Source organism: Triturus cristatus, chromosome 2_1 (genome assembly GCF_964204655.1).
Source record: "Triturus cristatus chromosome 2_1, aTriCri1.1, whole genome shotgun sequence".
NCBI lineage: Eukaryota > Metazoa > Chordata > Amphibia > Caudata > Salamandridae > Triturus > Triturus cristatus.
This window is the reverse complement of record NC_140581.1, coordinates 6,458,466-6,484,560: the sequence shown is the minus strand read 5'-3', so window position 1 is coordinate 6,484,560 and position 26,095 is coordinate 6,458,466. Positions and strand designations below refer to the sequence as shown.

The following is a 26,095-nucleotide window of genomic DNA, read 5'->3' as shown; positions in this document are numbered from 1 at the left end:
TCTTCCACTAGCCTCTTCTTACACCAGCCTCCTCTTAACCCAGCCTCTTCTTACCTCAGCTTCCTCTTAGCCCAGCCTATTCTTACACCAGCCTCTTCTTACACCAACCTCCTCTTACCCTAGCCTCTTCTTACCTCAGCCTCTTCTTACCTCAGCCTCTTCTTACCTCAGCCTCTTCTTACACCAGCCTCTTCTTACCTCAGCCTCTTCTTACACCAACCTCCTCTTACCCCAGCCTCTTCTTACCCCAGCCTCTTCTTACCTCAACCTCCTCTTACCACAGCCTATTCTTACACCAACCTCTTCTTATCTCAGCCTCTTCTTACCCCAGCCTCTTCTTACACCAGCATTCTCTAACCCCAGCCTATTCTTACACCAGCCTCTTCTTACACCAGCCTCCTATTACCCCAGCCTCTTCTTGCTTCAGCCACTTCTTACCTCAACCTATTCTTACACCAGCCTCTTCTTACACCAGCCTCCTCTTACTCCAGCTTCTTCTTACCCCAGCCTCCTCTTACCCCAGCCTATTCTTACACCAGCCTCTGCTTACACCAGCCTCCTCTTACCCGAGGCTATTCTTACACCCACCTCTTCTTATCTCTGCCTCTTCTTACCCCAGCCTCTTCTTACACCAGCCTTCTCCAACCCCAGCCTATTCTTAAACCAACCTCTTCTTTTCTCAGCCTCTTCTTACCCCAGCCTCTTCTTACACCAGCCTTCTCTAACCCCAGCCTATTCTTACACCAGCCTCTTCTTACACCAGCCTCCTCTTACCCCAGCCTCTTCTTGCCTCAGCCTCCTCTTACCACAGCCTCATCTTACCTCAGCCTCTTCTTACCGCAGCCTCTTCTTACACAAGCCTCTTCTTACACCAGCCTCCTCTTACCCCAGCCTCTTCTTACCTCAGCCTCCTCTTACCCCAGCCTATTCTTATACACACCTATTCTCACACCAGCCTCTTCTTACAACAGCCTCCTCATACCCAGCCTCTTCTTACCTCAGCCACTTCTTACACCAGCCTCTTCGTACCTAGCCTCCTCTTACCCCATCCTCTTCTTACCTCAGCCTCTTCTTACACCAGCCTCCTCTTACCGCAGCCTATTCTTACACCAGCCTCTTCTTACCTCAGCCTCTTCTTACACCAGCCTCTTCTTACCTCAGCCTCTTCTTACACCAGCCTCTTCTTACACCACCCTCCTCTTACCCCAGCATCTTCTTACCTCAGCTTCCTCTTAGCCCAGCCTATTCTTACACCAGCCTCTTCTTACACCAACCTCCTCTTACCCTAGCCTCTTCTTACCTCAGCCTCTTCTTACCTCAGCCTCTTCTTACACCAGCCTCTTCTTACCTCAGCCTCCTCTTACCCCAGCCTCTTCTTACCTCAGCCTCCTCTTACCCCAGCCTATTCTTATACACACCTATTCTCACACCAGCCTCTTCTTACAACAGCCTCCTCATACCCAGCCTCTTCTTACCTCAGCCACTTCTTACACCAGCCTCTTCGTACCTAGCCTCCTCTTACCCCATCCTCTTCTTACCTCAGCCTCTTCTTACACCAGCCTCCTCTTACCGCAGCCTATTCTTACACCAGCCTCTTCTTACCTCAGCCTCTTCTTACACCAGCCTCTTCTTACCTCAGCCTCTTCTTACACCAGCCTCTTCTTACACCACCCTCCTCTTACCCCAGCATCTTCTTACCTCAGCTTCCTCTTAGCCCAGCCTATTCTTACACCAGCCTCTTCTTACACCAACCTCCTCTTACCCTAGCCTCTTCTTACCTCAGCCTCTTCTTACCTCAGCCTCTTCTTACCTCAGCCTCTTCTTACACCAGCCTCTTCTTACCTCAGCCTCTTCTTACACCAACCTCCTCTTACCCCAGCCTCTTCTTACCTCAACCTCTTCTTACATCACCTTCTTCTCACACCAGCCTCTTCTTACTTCAGCTTCCTCTTAGCCCAGCCTATTCTTACACCAGCCTCTTCTTACACCATCCTCCTCTAACCCCAGCCTATTTCTTCACCAGCCTCTTCTTACCTCAGCCTCCTCTTACCCCAGCCTCTTCTTACCTCAGCTTCCTCTTAGCCCAGCCTATTCTTACACCAGCCTCTTCTTACACCAACCTCCTCTTACCCTAGCCTCTTCTTACCTCAGCCTCTTCTTACCTCAGCCTCTTCTTACCTCAGCCTCTTCTTACACCAGCCTCTTCTTACCTCAGCCTCTTCTTACACCAACCTCCTCTTACCCCAGCCTCTTCTTACCTCAGCCTCTTCTTACCTCAACCTCCTCTTACCATAGCCTATTCTTACACCAACCTCTTCTTATCTCAGCCTCTTCTTACCCCAGCCTCTTCTTACACCAGCATTCTCTAACCCCAGCCTCTTCTTACACCAGCCTCCTCTTACCCCAGCCTCTTCTTGCTTCAGCCTCTTCTTACCTCAACCTATTCTTACACCGGCCTCTTCTTACACCAGCCTCCTCTTACACCAGCCTCTTCTTACCCCAGCCTCCTCTTAATCCAGCCTATTCTTACACCAGCCTCTGCTTACACCAGCCTCCTCTTACCCCAGCCTATTCTTACACCCACCTCTTCTTATCTAAGCCTCTTCTTACCCCAGCCTCTTCTTACACCAGCCTTCTCCAACCCCAGCCTATTCTTAAACCAACCTCTTCTTATCTCAGCCTCTTCTTACCCCCGCCTCTTCTTACACCAGCCTTCTCTAACCCCAGCCTATTCTTACACCAGCCTCTTCTTACACCAGCCTCCTCTTACCCCAGCCTCCTCTTACCCCAGCCTCTTCTTGCCTCAGCCTCCTCTTACCACAGCCTCATCTTACCTCAGCCTCTTCTTACCGCAGCCTCTTCTTACACAAGCCTCTTCTTACACCAGCCTCCTCTTACCCCAGCCTCTTCTTACTTCAGCCTCCTCTTACCCCAGCCTATTCTTATACACACCTATTCTTACACCAGCCTCTTCTTATAACAGCCTCCTCTTACCCAGACTCTTCTTACCTCAGCCACTTCTTACACCAGCCTCTTCGTACCTAGCCTCCTCTTACCCCATCCTCTTCTTATCTCAGCCTCTTCTTACACCAGCCTCCTCTTACCACAGCCTATTCTTACACCAGCCTCTTCTTACCTCAGCCTCTTCTTACCCCAGCCTCTTCTTACACTAGCCTCCTCTTACCCCAGCCTATTCTTATACCAGCCTCCTCTTACCCCAGTCTCTTCTTACACCAGCCTCCTCTTACCCCAGCCTATTCTTACACCACCCTCCTCTTACCCCAACCTCTTCTTACACCAGCCTCTTCTTACCTCAGCCTATACTTACACCAGCCTCTTTTTACCTGAGCCTCTTCTTATCCCAGCCTCATCTTACCCCAGCCTATTCTTACACCAGCTTCTTCTTACCTCAGCCTCTTCTTACCCCAACCTCTTCTTACACCAGCCTCCTCTTACCCCAGCCTCTTCTTACCTCAGCCTCTTCTTACACCATCATCTTCTTACCCCAGCCGCTTCTTACCTCAGCCTCTTCTTACACCAGGCTCAGAAGAGCCTGGTGTAAGAAGAGGCTGAGGTAAGAAGAGGCTAGGGTAGGAGGAGGCTGGTGTAAGAGGAGGCTGGTGTAAGAATGGGCTGGGGTAGTAGGAGGCTGGTGTAAGAAGAGGCTGGGGTAAGAGGAGGCTGGTGTAAGAAGAGGCTGGGGTAAGAGGAGGCTGGTATAAGAGGAGGCTGGTGTAAGAGGAGGCTGGTGTAAGAGGAGGCTGGTGTAAGAGGAGCCTCTTCTTACACCAGCCTAATCTTACACCAGTCTCCTCTTACACCAGCCTCCTCTTACACCAGCCTCCTCTTACACCAGCCTCCTCTTACACCAGCCTCCTCTTACCCCAGCCTCTTCTTACCCCAGCCTATTTTTACACCAGCCTCTTCTTACACCAGCCTCCTCTTACCCCAGCCTATTCTTACAGAAGCCTCCTCTTACCCCAGCCTCTTCTTACCCCAGCCTCTTCTTACCCCAGCCTCTTCTTAGCTCAGCCTCCTCTTACCCCAGCCTATGCTTACCCCAGCCTCTTCTTACACCAGCTCTTCTTACCTCAACCTCTTCTTACAGAAGCCTCCTCTTACCCCAGCCTCTTCTTACCCCAGCCTCTTTTTACCCCAGCCTCTTCTTACCCCAGCCTCCTCTTACCCCAGCCTATTCTTACACCAGCCTCCTCTTACCCCAGTCTCTTCTTACACCAGCCTCCTCTTACCCCAGCCTCTTCTTACCCCAGCCTCTTCTTACACCAGCCTCCTCTTACCCCAGCCTATTCTTACAGAAGCCTCCTCTTTCCCCAGCCTCTTCTTACACCAGCTCTTCTTACCTCAGCCTCTTCTTACCTCAGCCTCTTCTTACCTCAGCCTCTTCTTACACCAGCCTCCTCTTACACCAGCCTCCTCTTACACTAGCCTCCTCTTACACCACCCTCCTCTTACCCCAGCCTCTTCTTACACCAGCCTCCTCTTACCCCAGCCTCTTCTTACACCAGCCTCCTAATACCCCAGCCCATTCTTACACCAGCCTCCTCTTACACCAGCCTCCTCTTACCCTAGCCTCTTCTTACCTCAGCCTCTTCTTACACCAGGCTCTTATTAGCCCAGCCTCTTCTTACACCAGCCTCTTCTTACCTCAGCCTCTTCTTACATCAGCATCTTTTTACCTCAGCCTCTACTTACCCCGCCTCCTCTTACTCCAGCCTATTCTTACACCAGCCTCTTCTTACCTCCCCTCTTCTTACCCAGCCTCTTCTTACCCCAGCCTATTCTTACACCAGCCTTTTCTTACCCCAGCCTATTCTTACACCATTCTCCTCTTACCCCAGCGTATTTTTACACCAACCTCTTCTTACACCAGCTTCCTCTTTCCCCAGCCTATTCTTACACCAGCCTCTTCTTACCTCCCCTCTTCTTACCCAGCCTCTTCTTACACCAACCTCTTCTTACACTAGCCTCCTCTTACCCCAGCCTATTCTTACGCCAGCCTTTTCTTTCCCCAGCTTATTCTTACCTCAGCCTCCTCTTACCCCAGCCCCTTTTCACCTCAGCCTCTTTTTACCACAGCCTCTTCTTACACCAGCCTCTTTTTACCTCAGCCTCTTGCACCAGCCACCTCTTCCCTTAGTATCTTCTTACTGCGGCCTCCACTAACCCCAGTCTTAACATACCCCATATTTCCTCTTACTTCAGCCTCCTCCTACCCTGCATCCTCTTACTGCAGCTTTTACTTCACAGCCTTTTCCCTCTGATATCAGCCTTATCTTACCCCAGCCTCTTCTTACACCAGCATCTTTTTACCTCAGCGTCTTGCACCAGCCTCCTCTTACCCCAGCCTCTTCTTACCCCAGCCTCTTTTTACCTCAGCCTCTTTTTACCCCAGCCTCTTCTTACCCCAGCCTCTTTTTACCCCAGCCTCTTCTTGCCGAAGCCTCTTTTTACACCAGCATCTTTTTACCTCAGCCTCTTACACCAGCCTCCTCTTACCTTAGTATCTTCTTACTCCGGCCTCCACTAACCCCAGTCTTAGCATACCCCATATTTCCTCTTACTTTAGCCTCCTCTTACCCTGCATCCTCTTACTGCAGCTTTTACTTCCCAGCCTTTTCCCTCTGATATCAGCCTCTTCTTACCTGAGGCCTCATATATGTGCTAAACAGCCTGTCCCCTGATACCACTGCCTTTACCTCCCCCAGACTCCTGTCATCGCCCCTCTTCACCCTGTCTTATCCCACCCTGTCCCCTCACACAGCTGCTTTCCCCCAGACTCCTTTCTTCACTCTGCCTCCTCCAGGCCTACCCCTCTCTATCCTGGCCCCTTAGTGAGGTACACAGGCTTACCTCAGCTTCAGCAGCCTGCAGTCTCTGTGCATCAGGGCCGTCTTCATCATGGTCACCCCTAAGTCTCCGAGAGGGTTGGAGCCGATGCTGCAGGCAACAGAAAAACAGAGTCTTAGACAAGCTCAAAACACAAATCCAGGACAAGAGACAAGAAACCTTTTAACAGGTAATCCTGCTCAACCTATCACAGGAGGTACAGAGAGGTCAGCATATCACATGAGGTACAGAGATAACTTTATACCACAGGAGGCTGAGGTAGATCAGTGTCTATATATAATATGAGGACTAGAGAGATCTGTACATCACATGAGGTGCAGAGAGGTCACGATGTCACATGAGATAGGGGGAGATAAGTATATCACATGGGTGCACAGATATCACAATATCACATGAGATACAGGGAGATCAGTATATCACATGAGGTACAGGGAGATGGGTGCACAGATATCACAATATCACATGAGGTACAGGGAGATCAGTATATCACATGAGGTACAGGGAGATAAGTATATCACATGGGTGCACAGATATCACAATATCACATGAGGTACAGGGAGCTCAGTATATCACATGAGGTACAGAGTGAGCTATACAGCATATGCGGTCCAGAGAGCTCAGCATAAATTATATCATATTAGAGATATCAATACATGAGGAACCCACATCACTAATAAATGTGATATAGAAAGATGAAACTATTGCAAGGGGTTTGGAGATCAGTTCATCGCATGAGGCCTAAAGAGATGTGTACATATCAGAGAGAGATCTGTATATATCACAGATAGAGATCAGTATATATCACAGAGAGAGAGATCTGTATACATCACAGAGAGAGATCTGTATATATCAAAGAGAGAGTTCTGTATAAATCACAGAGGGAGATCTGTATATATCAAAGAGAGAGATCTGTATAAATCACAGAGGGAGATCTGTATATATCACAGAGAGAGATCAGTATATATCACAGAGAGAGAGATCTGTATAAATCACAGAAGGAGATCTGTATATATCACAGAGGGAGATCTGTATATATCACAGAGAGAGATCAGTAAATATCGCAGTGAGAGATCTGTATATATCATAGATAGAGATCAGTATATATCACACAGAGAGATCTGTATATATCAGAGAGCGAGAGATCTGTATACATCACAGAGAGAGCGATCAGTATATATCACAGAGAGAGATCAGTACATATCACAGAGAGATATCTGTATATATGACAGAAAGAGATATGTATATATATATCTGAGAGAGATCTGTCTATATCACAAAGAGAGAACGTCTATATCACAGAGAGAGATCTGTATATTTCATAGATAGAGATCTGTATATATCAGAGAGCGAGAGAACTGTATACATCACAGAGAGAGATCTGTATATATCAGAGAGCGAGAGATCTGTATAAATCACAGAGAGAGAGATCAGTAAATATCACAGAGAGATATCTGTATATATGACAGAGAGAGAGATCTGTATATATATATATATATATATATATATTACCTACTGGCGGTCGCCAGTAGGTAGTTATAGTTAGGACCCCTTTTCCATAGGAAATCCGCAACATTCTATTTGGAATAACTTTGGCGCCGGTCGACGAATGTTCGCGAATTTCTCAAAATAGGTGGGGCGCTACGCTCCGCTCCTACCCTGAAAGTCTCGGGGGGATTTGTCAAGCGGGGGCTGAGATAAAAGGGGGGTCCCAAAACGCGTTTTTCCCATGCATTTTTCCATAGGACCTTTAGACAGGGCTACAGCCCGAACGGCTGAACAGAATTACTAGAAACTTGGCAGAGAGGTAGTCCCCAGGTCAAGGAAGTGCCTTTTGTAGGTCTGGTGTAAATCTGTTCAGTAGATTCTGAGAAAATAGCCTTTAAATCAATATATATATCTATAAGCGCGCAGAGTGCGCGCTGGGTGCGCGCACCTCGCCGTGCGCGAGCGCAATTCTGATTGGTTGTTAGATCTTAGTAAACATTCGAATCGGTGGAAATCAGGAAGCGGCGGCCGCCATTTTGTCTATCGCATAAAGAGGGGGTGATAAACAAAGGGGGAGAACTTGAAAAGGGGGCAGAGTGGGTAGAAATAGACCCAGTAGGCATTGTAAGGGGGTTAAAAGTAGGACATTGTAGGGAAAAAAAAAAGGTTAATATTTTGTAAAAAAATATCGCCGAGTGCGCGCACCCAGCGCGCACCCGAAAAAAAACTTAAAAAAAAAAAGAATTAAAGCGAGTGGGGTTTTGAGGTTTGTACTTCTGTACAATCACATTTTCAATTTTTAATTGTAGTCTCTCAAAAAAAAAAAATTAAAAAAAACATGGGTGCGCGCAGGGTGCGCGCACCTCAAAAAAATTTCAAAAAAAAATTCTAAAAAAAAAATTTGTTTGATTAAGTTTATAAGTGGCTCTTAAAAGAGCCCTTGAGTTAATGGAGGGAAACAGGAAGAGAAAAACGCAAAAAAAGAAAAAACATCTATGGCCTAGTGCACGTATGCGCATCAAATTTTCTCTGAAGGAGATCAAGACTGGTCTCCCCCACAGAAATAAGAGAACCGCAATCGGTGCACCGTGTAGACAACCTCGCCAAACAAGGTGGACCAACAAGAGGTAAAGAAACAGGTGAAGGCACCATCGCAGCTGAAGTGCTCGCCTGAGCTGCCGAAGATGTGCTCGGTTGAGCTGCTGCAGATGTCGTCGGCTGAGCAGGTGGAGGGTTTTCTCCAGAAGCTCGACGATAAGATACTGGATGCATTTTGTAAACATGTCTCAACATAGTGTGAATGCTAAAAGAATATTTCTTGTTAGGATTCCCACGAGATAAGACTTTTTTACAAAGTACACATGTAACTTTCGGTGCATTTACCTTTTTCTCATTCTCTGGAAAAGTGAAAAACTGCCATATAAAGCTGTCTTTCTGCTTCCTGTTCCTCTGCCTCTCAAGAGTGTCCTGCTCACTGTCTGAAGTAGGTTGCTGTTCAGCCATTGTCTCTCAACAACAGAATAGCTCCTTCTCCAAAGGAATCAGAACTAATAATGAGGGGAGTAGGTGTGGTTTGGGAAGAATCTGGAACAGAAAGTACTTCAAACCAATCAAAAGTGAAGATTCTTGATCACATGACTTGCCATGAGGGGATTGGGTGTGGTATTGATACAATTAGAAACTGAAAGTAATGATAACCAATAAAAAATACTGTTTTATTATGTATAAACCCGAGGTGCGCGCACTGCGCAAGCTCCGTGCGCGCACCCCGCGATGACGTATGCACGAACGCGTAAACGCGAAGGTGCATACGTCATATACGCGTACCTAGCGCGCATACGTTGAACACGCGTATACGCGACCGTTATTGCGCATAATTTTAGCGTATGCGGAAGTAAACCGCGTCGAGGGCGTAGGACGCATGCCTACGTACGTACGCATACGTACTGGGTGCGCGCTCCCAGCGCGCACCATTAAGTATATTTGCGTACGTAAATAACGTACGCCGGAATTCATAAAATAGTACTAGGTGCGCGCTCAGAGCGCGCACCCCAAGAATTTATAAAAAAAAAAAAAGTGGACATAAAAAATTAAATAAAAAAAAATATCCAAATTGAATTTTTAAAAAAAATAATTTATAAAAAAATACAGATAATATATAAATGAATATAAAGTAATTTTATTTAAATAAAAAAAAATATCTTTAATTAAAAATACATCACTTAGCATATAAAAAACCATACAAATTCTCTGAAAAAACCAAAGGTTTCAAAAACGATATAGTTAGGGATTAGCATTTAAAAAACCTTGCAAATTCACTGAAAAAACCATAGGTTTCACACACGTTATAGTTAGGAATTAGCATTTAAAAAACCTTGCAAATTCACTGAAAAAACCATGGGTTTCACACACGTTATAGTTAGGAATTAGCATTTAAAAAACCTTAGAAATTCAGTGAAAAAACCATAGGTTTAACACATGTTATAGTTAGCTGGACATTTTACTCGTAAAAAACCAATGAAATTCCCCCGTTATAGTTAGTTCAGCTAACTATAACTCGCGCGCCCGCAATGCACTGCTGATGACGTCACATATTACATCACTCATGACATGGTCAGTGACATCACTCATGACATCACTGATGACATCTCAAATGACATCACTGATGACATCACTGATGACATCATCCTTGAGATAGAGTGGCAGAGCTCCTCTTCCCCTAATATAACCTTTGATACACACACTCAAAAATACAAACTAACATTTTCAAAACAATGGACATACCAATACCAATTACAACAACCTCTTCAGTAATTCTAAGATTCACATACACATCCACTCATTCACCAACAGTCCTATACAGTCACTCATACATGTACTCACTCATCATATGTACTCATACACCTATACACCCTGTTACACAATGCCACTCATCCATGGAGTTACTCACACACATAGTCACTCATGCTAATAAAGAATCAAACATCCATTTACTTAAATATACACACACCACCACACTTACTTTTACGGAAACTTACACATACTTACTCTTTTAAACAATCACTTATAGAACCACATACTTATTCTTTCAGGAACTCTTTCAATCTCTCACTCTCACATATACTCACTTATATACACCAATAGTCACATATACTAGTTTAAAACATATGTAGTTACTCATAAAGACACTATAGAGACAGTCAATCACTCACTAACACACCCATACACACACTCATGCACCCATAGAGTCCTGCACACATGCTGACTTCAACACATACAAAGACTGAGTCATTCATTCATGCACCTATGCACTACGTAATACCCCCCACCAAACCATACAGACATCAGACACTGATACTCAAAAAACCAACAAATAACCTATATAGACACTCATGGAGCTACTCACCAACCCATGCAGCCACTTATACACAAAGAGAGAGACTGATACAGATATTTAAATATTTAAACAATACTCACTAAGCCATGTATTCACTATGATACACTTAATCAGTCAGTTACACAATCAATTTTTCAAATAAAAATCATCCATTTAGACACTTATATACCCATTTATTCTTCCATCGACCTTGAGATATACATATATAAAACATATTTAATTTTCAGAAAAACACACATTCACTGGATGATGTCATCAGTGATGTCATTTGAGATGTCATCAGTGATGTCATGAGTGATGTCACTGACCATGTCATGAGTGATGTAATATGTGACGTCATCAGCAGTGCATTGCGGGCGCGCGAGTTATAGTTAGCTGAACTAACTATAACGGGGGAATTTCATTGGTTTTTTACGAGTAAAATGTCCAGCTAACTATAACATGTGTTAAACCTATGGTTTTTTCACTGAATATATATATAAACAAAGAAAGTTACCCTGAAGAGCCGCACTGCAAATGTGATAATCCGCTTTATTGTGTGCAAGGCAGCAATCAGACACGGTGGAAAAACATCACGATATTCAGCCAGCCAGACGCGTTTCGAGACTTGGGGCCTCATGTAGGTAGCATACCAGTTACCACTTCTAAAATACCGAACGTTACCGAATCGGTATTTTAGAAGTGGTAACTCGTATGTAGGTAATGAGTCGGTATTTTTTACCGATTCGTTACAATTCGGTAATTACCGAATCGGTATTTACCGATTCGGTAATGAGGCATACCTTCCCATTGAGGGGAAGGTATGCCTCATTACCGAATCGGTAAATACCGATTCGGTAATGGTGGAGAACAAGCAAGGGTGGCAGGGTGTCACATTGACACCCTGTTGCACCCCTGATTCGGCCATGTGTGCACATGTGGCACACATACATGCCCTAAGGGCATGTATGTATGCCACATTGCACACTGCTACGCGCTTCAAAATGCCCATACACATACATTAATTATTTACCACCAACTATAAGTTGGTGGTAAATACCGACTCTTAAAAACACCCACACACTCCCCCTACATCTCGATTTTGGTTTCGGAATTTACCGAATCGGTAAAATTACCGAATCGGACAAGTTACCGATTCGGTAACATTACCGATTCGGTATTATTACCGATTCGGTAAATTCCAAAACCAAAAATTGTCCCCCTACATACCAATAGCCAAAATACCGGTCGGTAACGGTATAATTACCGAAAATCGGCCGTTACCGACCGGTATTTGGCTACCTACATGAGGCCCTTGGTCTCTTCCTCAGTGGCAAACTGTTGACTGGTAAAAAAGCGGAATGACGGCACACCTTGATTTTCACTGTTCCTGCCCCAGTGGGCGTGGCCGAAGGCATTCTGGATCATGTAGTGCCGGCAATATAACCTCAAGTGAGTCCGCTTCATTACTGTCACTTAAAAACATAGTAAGTCCCAAGTGGGTTGACGTTTGAATCCATAACGTGGCATGCTGCTTAGTTTGTGCCTTACACTGCTACCACTTGCCTTGAGGTCATATTGCCGGCACTACATGATCCAGAATGCCTTCGGCCACGCCCACTGGGGCAGGAACAGTGAAAATCAAGGTGTGCCGTCATTCCGCTTTTTTACCAGTCAACAGTTTGCCACTGAGGAAGAGACCAAATCTCGAAACGCGTCTGGCTGGCTGAATATCGTGATGTTTTTCCACCGTGTCTGATTGCTGCCTTGCACACAATAAAGCGGATTATCACATTTGCAGTGCGGCTCTTCGGGGTAACTTTCTTTGTTGTTTATATATATATATATATATATATATATATATATATATATATATTCACTGAAAAAACCATAGGTTTCAGGGGTGTTATAGTTAGCTGGACTTTTCACTTGTACAAAACCATTGAAATTCCCCCGTTATAGTTAGTTCAGCTAACTATAACTCGCGCGCCCGCAATGCACTGCTGATGACGTCACATATTACATCACTCATGACATGGTCAGTGACATCACTCATGACATCACTGATGACATCTCAAATGACATCACTGATGACATCACTGATGACATCATCCAGTGAATGTGTGTTTTTCTGAAAATTAAATATGTTTTATATATGTATATCTCAAGGTCGATGGAAGAATAAATGGGTATATAAGTGTCTAAATGGATGATTTGTTTTTGAAAAATTGATTGTGTAACTGACTGATTAAGTGTATCATAGTGAATACATGGCTTAGTGAGTAATGTTTAAATATGTAATTATCTGTATCAGTCTCTCACTTTGTGTATAAGTGGCTGCATGGGTTGGTGAGTAGCTACATGGGTGTCTATTTAGGTTATTAGTTGGTTTTTTGAGTATCAGTCTGAGTGTCTGCATGGTTCGGTGGGGGGTATTACGTAGTGCATAGGTGCATGAATGAGTGACTCACTGTTTGTATGTGTTGAACACAGCATGTGTGCAGGACTGTATGGGTGGATGAGTGTGTGTATGGGTGTGTTAGTGAGTGAATGACTGTCTCAATAGTGTCTTTATGAGTAACTACATATGTTTTAAACTAGTATATGTGACTATTGGTGTCTATATGTGAGTATATGTGAGAGTGAGAGATTGAAAGAGTTCCTGTATGAATAAGTATGTGTTTCTATAAGTGATTGTTTAAAAGACTAAGTATGTGTAAGTTTCCGTAGAAGTAAGTATGGTGGTGTGTGTATAACTGTATATGCAAGTAAATGTATGTTTGATTCTTTATTAGCATGAGTGACTATGTGTGTGAGTAACTCTATGGATGAGTGGCATTGTGTAACAGGATGTATAGGTGTATGAGTACATATGATGAGTGAGTACATGTATGAGTGACTGTATAGGACTGTTGGTGAATGAGTGGATGTGTATGTGGATCTTAGAATTACTGAAGAGGTTGTTGTAACTGGTATTGGTATGTCCATTGTTTTGAAAATTTTAGTCTCTATTTTTGAATGTGTGTATCAAAGGTTATATTAGGGTGAGAGGAGGTCTGCCACTCTATCACAAGGATGATGTCATCAGTGATGCCATCAGTGATGTCATCAGTGATGTCATTTGAGATGTCATCAGTGATGTCATGAGTGATGTCACTGACCATGTCATGAGTGATGTAATATGTGACGTCATCAGCAGTGCATTGCGGGCGCGCGAGTTATAGTTAGCTGAACTAACTATAACGGGGGAATTTCAATGGTTTTGTACAAGTGAAAAGTCCAGCTAACTATAACACCCCTGAAACCTATGGTTTTTTCAGTGAATTTCTGAGGTTTTTTAAATGCTAATTCCTAACTATAACGTGCCTGAAACCTATGGTTTTTTCTGTGAATTTCAAAGGTTTTTTAAATGCTAATTTCTAACTATGCCTACAGAGATAGGACATGTGAAGAAAGAAGAAAAAATGCACAGAAAGAAACAAAAGAAGTGCAGAAAGAAGCAACAGAAGTCCTCAAATACGAAGATAAGTGCAGGAAGAAGGATAACGTGCAGAAAGAACAAAAAGAAGAGCAGAAAGAAGCCTTGTTGCAAAATCATCCTGTACCCTCAACTTTTTCAGACGGATACTGGTGGTAACTGAGTCTGACTAACCAGTCCTAGAGCCAGTGCTATGTTAAAAGACACTTAGAATACAGTGAAAACACCTACATACACTAGGGAACATTATGCGTTGGGGTCCCCCTGTGATTAGCATGACCTCCTCTGTAAGCCCCTAGTGTATAATAGGGCATGGGGATTAAAACTACCTCTTAAAACAGGCCACAGGGCGTTTTTGCACACGTTAACTCAGGCCCCGTCCCCTCCCTTCACCACTGTGTAAACACGCCCTGTGTCCATTTTTAGTTGGGAGATTAAGTTCATTTGAATCCTGAGGGTCCCTAGGGTCCAACTAGCCCACTAGGTACCTCCAGTAAGTGCCACAGAGCTGCGTTGCAGAGAGGTGTAAAAAGTGGCACGGCCTGGACCACCTCTCTGCAATGCAGCTCAGTGGCGCTTACTGGAAGCACTTGGTGGGCTAGTTAGCCCCCAGGGGCCCTCAGTATTGAAGGGAAATTATATCCCCAATTTAAAACGTGCCATAGTGCGTGTTTGCACACGTCACCTCAGGCCCCGTCCCCTCCCTTCACCACTGTGTAAACGCGCCCTGTTGCTGTTCTAAGTTGAGAGATTAAGTCCCCCTGAATCCTAAGGGTCCCTAGGGTCAAACTAGACCACTAGGTACCTCCAGTAAGCGCCACAGAGCTGCGTTGCAGAGAGGTGTAAAAAGGGGCTTGGCCTCAGAACACCTGGCTGCAGCGCAGCTCCCTGGCGCATACTGGAGATGCCTGTTGGGGGCGCGTTTGCAGAGTGCTGCACGGAGGGGGCATGGCCTCCGGCACGATGCCAGTCTTTTATTTATTTTAGTTTTTTAAGAAGGGGGGCTGTTTGGTTCCCCTTCTTATTCTAATTTATTGGCCCTGATGACCCCATCCCCCAGGGCCAGTCTCCTAATTATATTTTTTTGACCCCAATCCCCAGGGCTGGCCACTGTTTTTTATTATTTTTAAAAAATATATATTTATAGACACACCTAGGACATGCTGGACAAACCGTACGTACCTATCACCATGACGATTTGCGTGATATTCATTAAAAGGCGACTATGCATGCAATGAATCCACGTGGAATGTATTTACACCACTAGTGAAGCTCTGACATGTCTGATGCCCTACCGTGCCTAATCCCGGTAGACACCCTTGTCGTTTATTTATACAAACATGGGTAGCTATTGACGGGCACATTTAATACACATGCACACCAAGCCATTCAAAGGGGATTCGACAAAAATTCGACCAAAACTATGCAAGAAACCCCCCTCACGGTTAATAAAACACACATCCACTGCCGGATGTGTAATACTTTTTATTTTACTCTCTGGAAAGGGGACGAACATCACTTGAGAGTCACAGCGTGCTCCTGACAGAGCCCAATGCTGTGTTACACCCACCATTGCCTGCCGAGTGCCACACACCTCTGTGTTGTATTCCACTAGCTAGTGCATATGCTATGACACTCTCTAGCCCATGTGCACTGTAACACCACCCCGTGAATATGTCATGCCACACTTGTCTTCGCACGGGTTATATTGCCCCATCTAACGTGCCTTTCTCGATGCCTATGTTATAACGCACAGTGCTATGCCATACATATTACAATCTGGGATCCATATCTTTGTCACAGTGCATATGCAACGTTACACTCCCCAGCACATATTTTATATTACAACTTTAGAGACTAGTTAGGTTACACAACACTGCCCTGTGCATATTACACTCCAAGGCGCATATCGCATAGCACGCGCTAGTGCCTGTGCTATCTCGCGCTCTCCAATGAATCTGTCATTGCGCACAATGTATTGCATATTATATTTCACGCCCGGTTCATCTTATATCACACTTTTTGGTGCATAGTTTATACCATACACTATATCTAGTTTTCATTTTCAATCGTGCTCTCAGGACTATGTTCTATATAACACTGTGTTCACCTACCCTTTTCACGGGCATTACATTTTGCGATAGGGGGTGGAGGGTCAGGGGGTGTTTCTGCCAAGTGAGCCCGGAGTCACAGTCACAAACGTCCTCTTCTTCCTGAATAAAAGTGAGATTATGCTGCATACTTGTTCATATTTTAAGTAGTTCGCACAGACACAATGTTTTAAAAACAATAAAGTTCCTAATACCCGCCTTCTCTGAACAGTTAGCTTGCTGCCCCATCCCCTTCCTCCCTATCCTCTGTTGTGTGAATCCATGGACTAGCCTCCTCCCTCCTGCCATGCATGGTCTGATGTGCTGCCACTGCCCTCAATTTAGTATGATGTACCAGTCCACTCCTCCTGCCCTCCATTGCCCAATTCTATGCCCCATCATTGACCTCCTGCTTAAACTCTGTGCTTAGCTTGCTGCCCCTATTCTCCTTCCCCCTGCCCTCCGATGTCTTTGTGCATGCCCCTGCTCCATCCTTTTTGCCCACCATGTCCCATGGACCTGCCACTCCTATCTACTCTGAGTGTTCTGTTGAGCTGCCACTCCCCTCCCACCTGCCTAGCATTGTCAGATGACTGTAACCTGTCCCTGCCACCTCCACCCTGCCTGTCCACATGCCATGCCCCTATCCTCTTCCTCCTGTCCTACATGGTCCATTGTACTGCCACACCCTTCTGCCCTCCCTGGTCTGTTGTGCTGCAACTGCTCCTCCTGGCTGCCCCGTGTGGTCTGTTGTGAGGTCCCTTCCCCTGAACTTTCTTGTCTGTGCACAGGTCCTGACCCTCCCTTCTATCCTCCATCGTCCTTTGTGCATGCCCCTCCACCCTCCTTCTTGCCCATCATAGCCATTGTGCTGCCACTAACCCTCCCACTTGCCATGCATGGTCTTCTGTGCTGCCATGGCCGCTCCCACCTTCCCTGTGTGGTCAGTTAGCTGCCCCTGACCCCCTCCCACCTTCCCTCCATGGTCTGTGTGTATGCCATCACAGTCTCACTGTTGCTCTTCATGGTGTGTCTTGCTTCTAGTGCCCATCCTGCCTGACCTCCATGGCTATCTTGCTGCTCCTGCCCTGCCCCCTTGCCCCCAGCCCTACTCCCTCCCTCCTGGCTTGTCTGTTCCATTGTAATGCCCCTGATCCGTCCCTCCTGCCCTTTATGGTCTGTTATGCTGCAGCTTTCTCTCCTGTCTGTCCATTATGGTCAGCTAGCTACCATTGCCTCTTGCCCCTCTGTTCTCTGTTGTCCATGTGCATGGTCCTGTCCCCTCCCTCTTGCTTTCTATGGATTGTTGTGCTGCACTCCCGTCCTGCATGCCCTGTGTGGTGTATTGTGCTGCTGCAAACCCTGATGCCTGCCCTGCAGGGTCAGTTTGGTGCACCTCTCCATGTCCCTCCTGTCCTCTGTTATCCAAGTCCATGTCCCTATCCCATTTCCTTCCATGATCCAATGTACCATACTTGCGAACATTTTGAACTTGGTAAGAGGGAGATTTTGAAAAAAAACTGGGGTATTGATTTTCCCCTTTGAGTTACATTGAAAAAGAGGATATTGTAGACAGGAGACAGATCAAATAAAGCCCATTTGAGCTTAAAAACATTGGACGTTTCCTGACTGAATCGGGTCTGTTGGCATGTATGGTTGTACTACCATTGCCTCTTCCTTCTGCCCACAATGGTCTATTACATTGCCACAGCCTTGAAGGAGGGTAGATTTTGTATCACAGGGGGCCCCTGACCCGTTCTGTCCACACCTGAAGTATGAGACCCTTGTCCTTGCCCTGCCAGCTGCATTTGTAGGCCGTATTAAATTGACCAGCGGGTCCTGTGTTGCTATATAATTATCCTGAGACATCCTTACCACTCAGCCAGCATAAAACCCCTGTGTAGGCCCTTCTGTTCAATATGTAGGCCTCTTTGTTAAATTGACCATAGCTCTGCAATTTTAGTGTATAGCAGTCTGAAGGCAGGTCTGCGAGGCCTTCTGATCCAAACTAGTAGCCCCCACCCTACCCGAGTGCTCCGTGCCCGGTATCAAAGTTCAACATCCCCCTGAAGCTGTCGACATACAGTAGGCTGCATCCTGGACTGGTACTTGCTTCCTGGGCAGGTTTCCCGCTTTTAAGGAAGTGGCAACCGCAGAGCGTCAAGTTAGGAGAACTGAGGAGATTTTATACATGAATATATTGAATTCCCGTACAATACCCATTATTTTCTGCTTGCTCTATGGAACTTACAATAAGCGATTGACCTGAGAGACTGACCTTTTCACCCAGTCCATTGTCAGCATTAAGTGGGTAAATGACGAAATGTCTGGTAAAATCTGCAGACGAAGCTTTTGGGTAGCATACGTAGGTAGATGTAGCGTGCAAAGGAGCCCACAAAATTATATAAAAAGGGAGCACCCACAGATATCGACGGACTACCTCGCCGTCTGTATGTAGGTTAACAGGCAGTGCAGGTTTTCCCCAAGAGCTGGGAGCTCTTGTCTTCCTTTGCTTAAAATGTCTTGCTCTGCTTTGCTTGAAGTATCTTATTCTATTTTACCTATATGAAATGTCATGTTATGTTTAACCATTGTTCTCTTTACTTTTGCATTTAAAAGATTTTGTATTGTAATTGCAGGAATGCTTGCTCTAAGAGTAAACGTGAGTGTTCCTAGGTAACATTTTCCTTGGTGTAACTTGTTTCTCATGATGCATTTATAGATGTGTTTTCTCTCTCTCTCTGTCAGTACATTAATTGAGATACAGAGAATATTATGACAGCTGTATGATTATCTGGATTCTGTATTTTGTACTTTATGTCTCTATTCTGCGGTTTCTTTGAAGTTGCATCTTCTCATTAAACTGCCATTGTATTCTGCCTCCAATTCCATGTCTCATATGTCTGTTTTCTTCATTTTTGGAGCAAGCGTTCCTAGGCACCCCGGCTCAAATTAAGGTGCCCCTTTTGTCCCTGACTCACTCTCCTGCTCAGTTCTGTGGTGGCTCCCGGGGATCTGGGGACCGCCCCTAGCTTCCTTGACCCGTAATAGATCTTCCCTCCAACAGCCTCTCTTGCAAGTCCTGTATTGTTGGTTTGTTGCCCCTGCCCCCCTTTCCACTGCCCTCCATAGTCTGTTGTGCTTCCACGGCCCTTCCTGCCTGCTCAGTGTGGTTAAATTGTTGCCTTTGCACCCTCCTACCTGCCTTCAATTTTCAGAGTCCGTGCCCCTGGCCTCTGCCTCTCAACAGTATCCTAATGAACATTCTATATTTATTACAAAAGTGTGGAACGCCTGACATCATCTTGATGTAATCAAAACTGTAATACCTAGAGCATTTCCTTTAGAAATTACATATATGAGAGGGTCTTATTGGCATCAAAATTATGGTTAGTGCTCTAAAAGACTAAAATAAGGACATATTTTCTGAGTTTTCAAATAGCGACAAAGCACTTTTAAATTATTTGTTATCTTTATGTTTTTTTATCCAGTTGACCACTTGATTAAATGTTGCACTTAGGGGAGAGGATGTGGTGTTACTTCCAGAACTGCAGACTTTGCAACTGGGGAACCAGGTTGGAGTTTCTGCTTCAGCTCGACATTTTGTGATTCTGGTCAAATCACTTAGTCTCCCCATGTCTACAACCAAAATGAATTTGTTCTTGTGTGATGTAACCAATGCTCATGTAAAGCACTCCAATACCTGACAAGTCTGCACTATATAACACTGCAAAAACACAAAATAATAAGTGTTTTGCACACTTCTGTCATTGGGCTATATTTGGGCTACATCTGGGTGATTTTGGGCTACATTTGGGCTCTTTTGTCTCCGGTGGCCATCTTGGGAGATTTATTTGTTATGAAGTTACCTAATTTCCTCATGTACTGCAGTCTCCTCAGTAGGAAATGCTTTCAGTTTTTTACTTTGATTCCATCATGAAGGTATTCAGATATGTCACACATTTGCCATAAATTCTGAATGTTAGCACTCTAGTTGCTCATTAGATCACTGTAGTAAAACTACTGCACCATGGAAGTCTGCTCCTGGTATTAAAAGTGCATGTTTCAGTCTGCATGTCAGAATTTTTTAATGAAATAGAAGAGGATTTGAGAAGTCACTCAAAATGTGCCCTCATTTTCTTTCTTCAGCATTAATCATAATTTCTATGGCAAAATGAACCTCCTCATTGTGTTCCTTTTTAAATTAAATGTTTTAAGTGTTACCAGTTTATTCCAATCAAGATGGCTTCAGGTGTGCCATACTTTTGTCATAATGAAGACAGTAAGCGCTCTAGTTGTTTTTAAGAACATTCTGGGACATTCTGTCATTGGGCTATACTTGGGCTACATCTGGGTGATATTTGGGCTACATTTGGGCTCTTTTGTCTCTGGTGGCCATCTTGGGAGACTTATTTGTTATGAAGTTTCCTAATTTCCTCATTTACTGCAGTCTCCTCAGTAGGAAATACTTTCAGTTTTTTACTTTGATTCCATCAAGAAGGCATTCAGATGTGTCACACATTTGCCATAAATTCAGATTGTTAGCACTCTTTTTGCTCATTAGATCACTGTAGTAAAGCTACTGCTCACCAGGGAAAACTGCTGCTGGTATTGAAAGTGCATGTTTCAGTCTGCATGTCAGAATTTTTTAATGAAATAGAAGAGAATTTGAGAAGTCACTCAAAATGTGCCCTAATTTTTCTTTCTGCAGCACTAATCATACTTTTTATGGAAAAATGAACCCCCTCATTTTGTTCCTTTTTAAATTAAATGTTTTAAGAGTTACCACTTTAATCCAAGCAAGATGGCTTCAGGTGTGCCATACGTTTATCATAAGTAGGACTGTTAGCGCTCTAGTAGTTCTTTGGAACACTCTGGGAAGCTGCAGTAGAACACAAAGGAATCAACTGACAGTCTCTGCCCTTGTTGGATGTACATGTTTTACTGAGAATGTCAGACTTCATTCTCACATGACTGAGAAAGATAATGTGAATTTACAGAAAATAAGCTCTCAGTTTAGCCTATAGATCACCTTCCAAACCTCTGTGGTAAAAGCATGAGAAAATATTTTTCTCTCAATCATGATATCCCAGCAGAAGGCTTTTTCACATGGTGAAATCACCTTAGAACATACCACAATTCCTAAAATGAGTATGGTACTGATGAATACAGGCCCCAGCTAGGCCCGCAAGAACAAGGGTTCGCTCTCCTGTAACGGAATCTATAAGGAAGTTGGCACGGAAACTGCAAAGTACAAAGACAACGTTTATTAACCCTTAAGGGTGGTCCTACAATCCACACAACACTCTTCAGTATTGCCTGGAGTAGCACAAAGAACATTCGTACACAGTCCCCTTTTATACACTACAGAGGGGCTCATAGTGGGTGGATACAACGTAAGGCCGAAGAACATTACCATTTATGGTCATTCTCGATACTGAATCAATACATGGGCGGAGCCAACACGCTCCTTGAGCCTGCGAAACACATGGTCAAGCAAAGCTAATTATAACAGATGTGGTCAAGTCTGGGCATGCGCCAGATGGACAAGAGGGAGCTATTTATAAACTGTTGCTAGGCAGATTACAAGAGCAACTAACACAGAGGTCGGACTCTCCTCGTGACGAACACGTGGCAGCATGTCAATATAAAAATGGAGTCCGGACTTCGGTCAACATAACGAAGAAAACATGATCGCAAGGGAAAGCATTAATGTTTTCAGTAAATGCTTAATCACATTCTGCCTTAATTTACAACAGACGACCCTTTCAGCATTTACTGAAGACATCCGGTTTCCAAGAATAATCATCATATATATCAATTATCATCATTCCCTTAACCTCTTTAGCTAGACCCTTCTGTCGAGCAACATCGGCAATAGCTTTCTTATCTGGAATGCAGGATGAAATGCATACGGAACAGCACAATGGTCCACATTGAATACACATTCAGAAAAGGAACAGAACTGCTATAATAATGCAGAGACCAGTTAAGACCTTCCATCCCCAGGCAGTAACCAACGCCCAAAACCATCCAGAAAAGGACCAAGTGCCGTTTTCTGTGTGGATTTCAGCTGCTATTTTATGCAGCTTGTTAATGGCGTTATAAACGGATGGCGTATGATCAGGAATGAACACACAGCAGCTACTTCCAATAATTTTACAGGCTCCTCCTCGATCAGCTAGCATTACATCTAACACCATACGATTCTGCAACGCAACAATCCTGGTTATTTGTAACTCTTCCGTAAGATTCCCAAGAGCAGCGGCAGTCTGATTGGTCACAGCTTCTACCACTCTTGTTAATCTTCGGATCTTCCTACTATTCAAAGCAGCTCCAACAAAGAAAAACAGTCCTAAGTTAAAATCAATATACTGTTGCAAGCTGGTATCAGTTTGATCCACATCATCAATTGATAGAGTACGTTTATATCTATTTACAGTCACATTATTCAACAGTTTTAAATCCTTATGATATGACGCGGGTGCTAGGAATACAGGAGGTAATAGGAATGATACATAGCATACCCCAGACCACCCAGCCGGCAAACGGTAATAACCTTTATTTCCACATACAAAATAGGTATTATGGGACGCTAGGAAGGTACTGTTATTTAACCCGTCGATGTTTAATACGGTTATGCAATCACTGACACCAACAGGGATAAAACCCACACTCTGGACACACAGGTCCGCTTGAGCTTGTGCTACTTGGATTACGAATTTGTCCTTCCCCACAGTGTCTCTTGTGTTCGTGAAGATATAGGGAATGGATTCATTGTCCGGTCGGTACTCTTCCCACTCCCAAATTGTCCCATTTGCTTGTGGATATCCATTTTTATCTTGATGACATTCTTTATTGAGTCTGAAAAGCAATCGTCCCACTGTCGGTTTCCGAGTGGCAAACAGCAAAGTGTACCATGCTCTACAAGAGCCATTATGAGAGAAAGGAAGTGGTATAAATGGCGTACCTCCTTTCTTCTGATGGGCTGGCATCATCCCACATATCCAACAGTTCGTAGCGTTCGTAGCAACGTGGGTGTGATGCAGCATCTGAATGAAAGTGTTATTCAAATAGGATTGTCGATGCTTCAACTCTTGATATGGCAATGTATAAAAGTAGTGCTCCGCAGGCACTGGAGTCGTCAACACAAGCGTCTTTCGAGCAGGAGTTGCCTCCTCCACAAACCATGTGGCTATACCAACGATAGCTACTGTTAGCATAAACCCCAACGCACAAAGGATTTTCTTCTTCTCCATGTCAAAAGAAACAATACCCTGATATCTTCCTGAAACTAAAAAGTCTGTCAGAACTCTTCCCCTTGGGCAGCGGTTGATTTCTTCACCAGCGGGCCAAGACGGGTGTCGCTACACTAATGCAGGGCTGATCCCCCCCCCTTGCCTCATCGGCTCTCCGTTTCACTAACCCAAGGGCCGTTCTGACAGTATGTCCCGGTACTGGAAACCTCACTTCCTTGGTCGCAGGTGATATCGCCTTCCTCCAGAAGTCGCGTAGTCCGGAAAAAGCTCCTCAGTGTCGTTTGGCTCCGCAGCACGGCCTGTCTCTGCTGCTAGGATTTCTCGTTGATCGGTCAGCACGGCAGACTCCACCAATCCGGGCGGTACCTTTCGACAGTGTAAGGAATGGATCCAATTCTTCCTGTTCGAGACTCGCACTGCCGTCCTTGTTGCAAGGAGGACTTGCTCAGGTCCGACCCATCTCGGCTCCAAACTGTTCGTTCTGTCGAAGACCTTTACCATGACATGATCCCCAGGTCGGAGACCATGTCCTTCGCCGGTAGACCGATCAGGGAGCGCCTCTCGGACCTGTTGATGAATAGAAACCAAATTATCCGTTAACTGTGCCAAATAATCGCTCATCATTACACAAGGTACATCATACACAGCCTTAGGCCTTGGTGGACCCCAAATATTCATTGGGCGTCCAAATACGATTTCATATGGCGTAAGGCCGGTTCGAGAGTGTGGCACTGACCTAATTGACAATAACGCCAGCGGCAGGGCGTCTGGCCAAGTCAAAGACGTTGAAGCTTGGATTTTGGCGATCTTAAGCTTCAGTGTACCATTATACTTCTCGACTAGTCCTGCAGACTGGGGGTGGAATACGGCGTGGAACTTCTGGGTGATGCCTAGACCCTTCAAGACGTACTTTATAACATCCGCTACAAAGTGAGGGCCATTATCACTCCACAGAAGTCTACAGACGCCATATCGAGGGAAAAACTCTTTTAGCAGTAGCTTCGCAGTAGTCATTGCAGTATTATCTTTCGTAGGGTACGCTTCAACCCACTTGCTGAAAGCGCAGACCACTACTAGAACATACTTCAGATTGTTACAGCGCTCAAGCTGGATGTAATCCATCTGCAGAACCTCAAAGGGTGCAGTGGGCGTCGCAAATCCTCCTGCTGGAGTTCGAGTACCTTTCCCTGGGTTATACCTCAGGCAGATCATACAGGTCTGCACCACCCTCTTTGCTGTGCTAGCAATCTCTGGATGCTCCCAGACTTGGGTAAGCAATTTCACAATTGCGGAAGCTCCAACATGTGCTAGCCCATGTGCCATCTGAACCATAGGTTGTACAAAGGCCGTGGGTAATTTCCATCTATCCATCTGCTTATTTCTCCAACAGCCCTCATCATCCAGTTCCCCTTCGCTAGCCCATCGTTCCCGCTCTTTGTCAGAAGCGGTCCTCTGTATTTCTCGCACTTCTTCCTTCGCATCTCGCCATCTTTCCACCTGTGACTTTACTACATACATGGCAGTAGCGCCAGGCTGCATCGCGGTCTCCCGTGCTACTCGATCCGCTAACGCATTCCCTTCTCCAACTTTATCAATTACTTTCCTATGGGCACTACACTTAACAATGGCAATTTTCTTCGGGTATGTCAATGCAGTTAAGAGATTGTGGACTAACTCCCCATGCATTATCTGTACCCCATGTGACGTTAAGAACCCTCTCTCCTTCCAGAGTAGGCCGAAATCGTGCGCTACTCCGAAGGCATAGCGGCTATCTGTGTAAACATTCACACACAATCCTGTACTGAGCTCACATGCTCGTGTTAAGGCTATCAGTTCCGCTGCTTGAGCTGATTTCTGTGGTATGCGTGCTGTCTCCACTATCGTGTGTAATGTGGTAATTGCATACGCTGCTGAAGTCGTACCATCTGGTAGCTTCAGGCATGATCCGTCTACCCACAACTCTCCATCTACCTCTGAAAAGGGCGTATCCTGGAGATCAATACGACCCTTTGTTTGTTCCTCAGTCACAAGAATACAATCATGCGCTTTCTGCGCCTCAGGCTGGGTCTCGGGGTATGGCAACAATGTGGCCGGGTTTAATGTCACGCACCTTTTCAACGTAATATGAGGAGCCAAAAGCGTCAGCTCATACCCCGTTAAACGGGCACTGGTCAAATGCTGCGTCTTTGTTTGATTAAGCAGGGCATCCACAGCATGGGGAACTAACACCAACAATTTATGGGACAACACAATTCCTTCACTTTGGCGTATTGACACAGCTGTCGCCGCTACCGAGCGAAAACACCCTGGTAATGCTCGGGCGACAGGATCAAGCACAGCCGAAAAGTATGCACAAGGGCGCTGCTTGTCGCCGTGCATCTGTACTAAGACTGACAATGCACATCCATCTTTCTCATGCACATACAACGAAAAGGGTTTTGTATAATCAGGGGTCCCTAACACTGGTGCTGAACAAAGGGCCTGTCGCAGTCGCTGAAAAGCAGCATCACACTCATCTGACCAAGGGATCGGGATAGGC

The 26,095-nt window shown here is 45.1% G+C and overlaps 1 protein-coding gene across 1 annotated transcript in view; it reads right to left on the bottom strand.

The window, feature by feature from the left end:
• Window positions 1-26,095, bottom strand: part of LOC146863595 (NACHT, LRR and PYD domains-containing protein 3-like) — a 478,230-nt gene that overhangs the window by 105,699 nt on the left and 346,436 nt on the right. Inside the window, exon 8 of the mRNA XM_085627604.1 lies at window positions 5,872-5,958. Coding sequence (XP_085483730.1) covers window positions 5,872-5,958 — 87 coding nt within the window. The remainder of the gene's footprint in view (window positions 1-5,871; window positions 5,959-26,095) is intronic.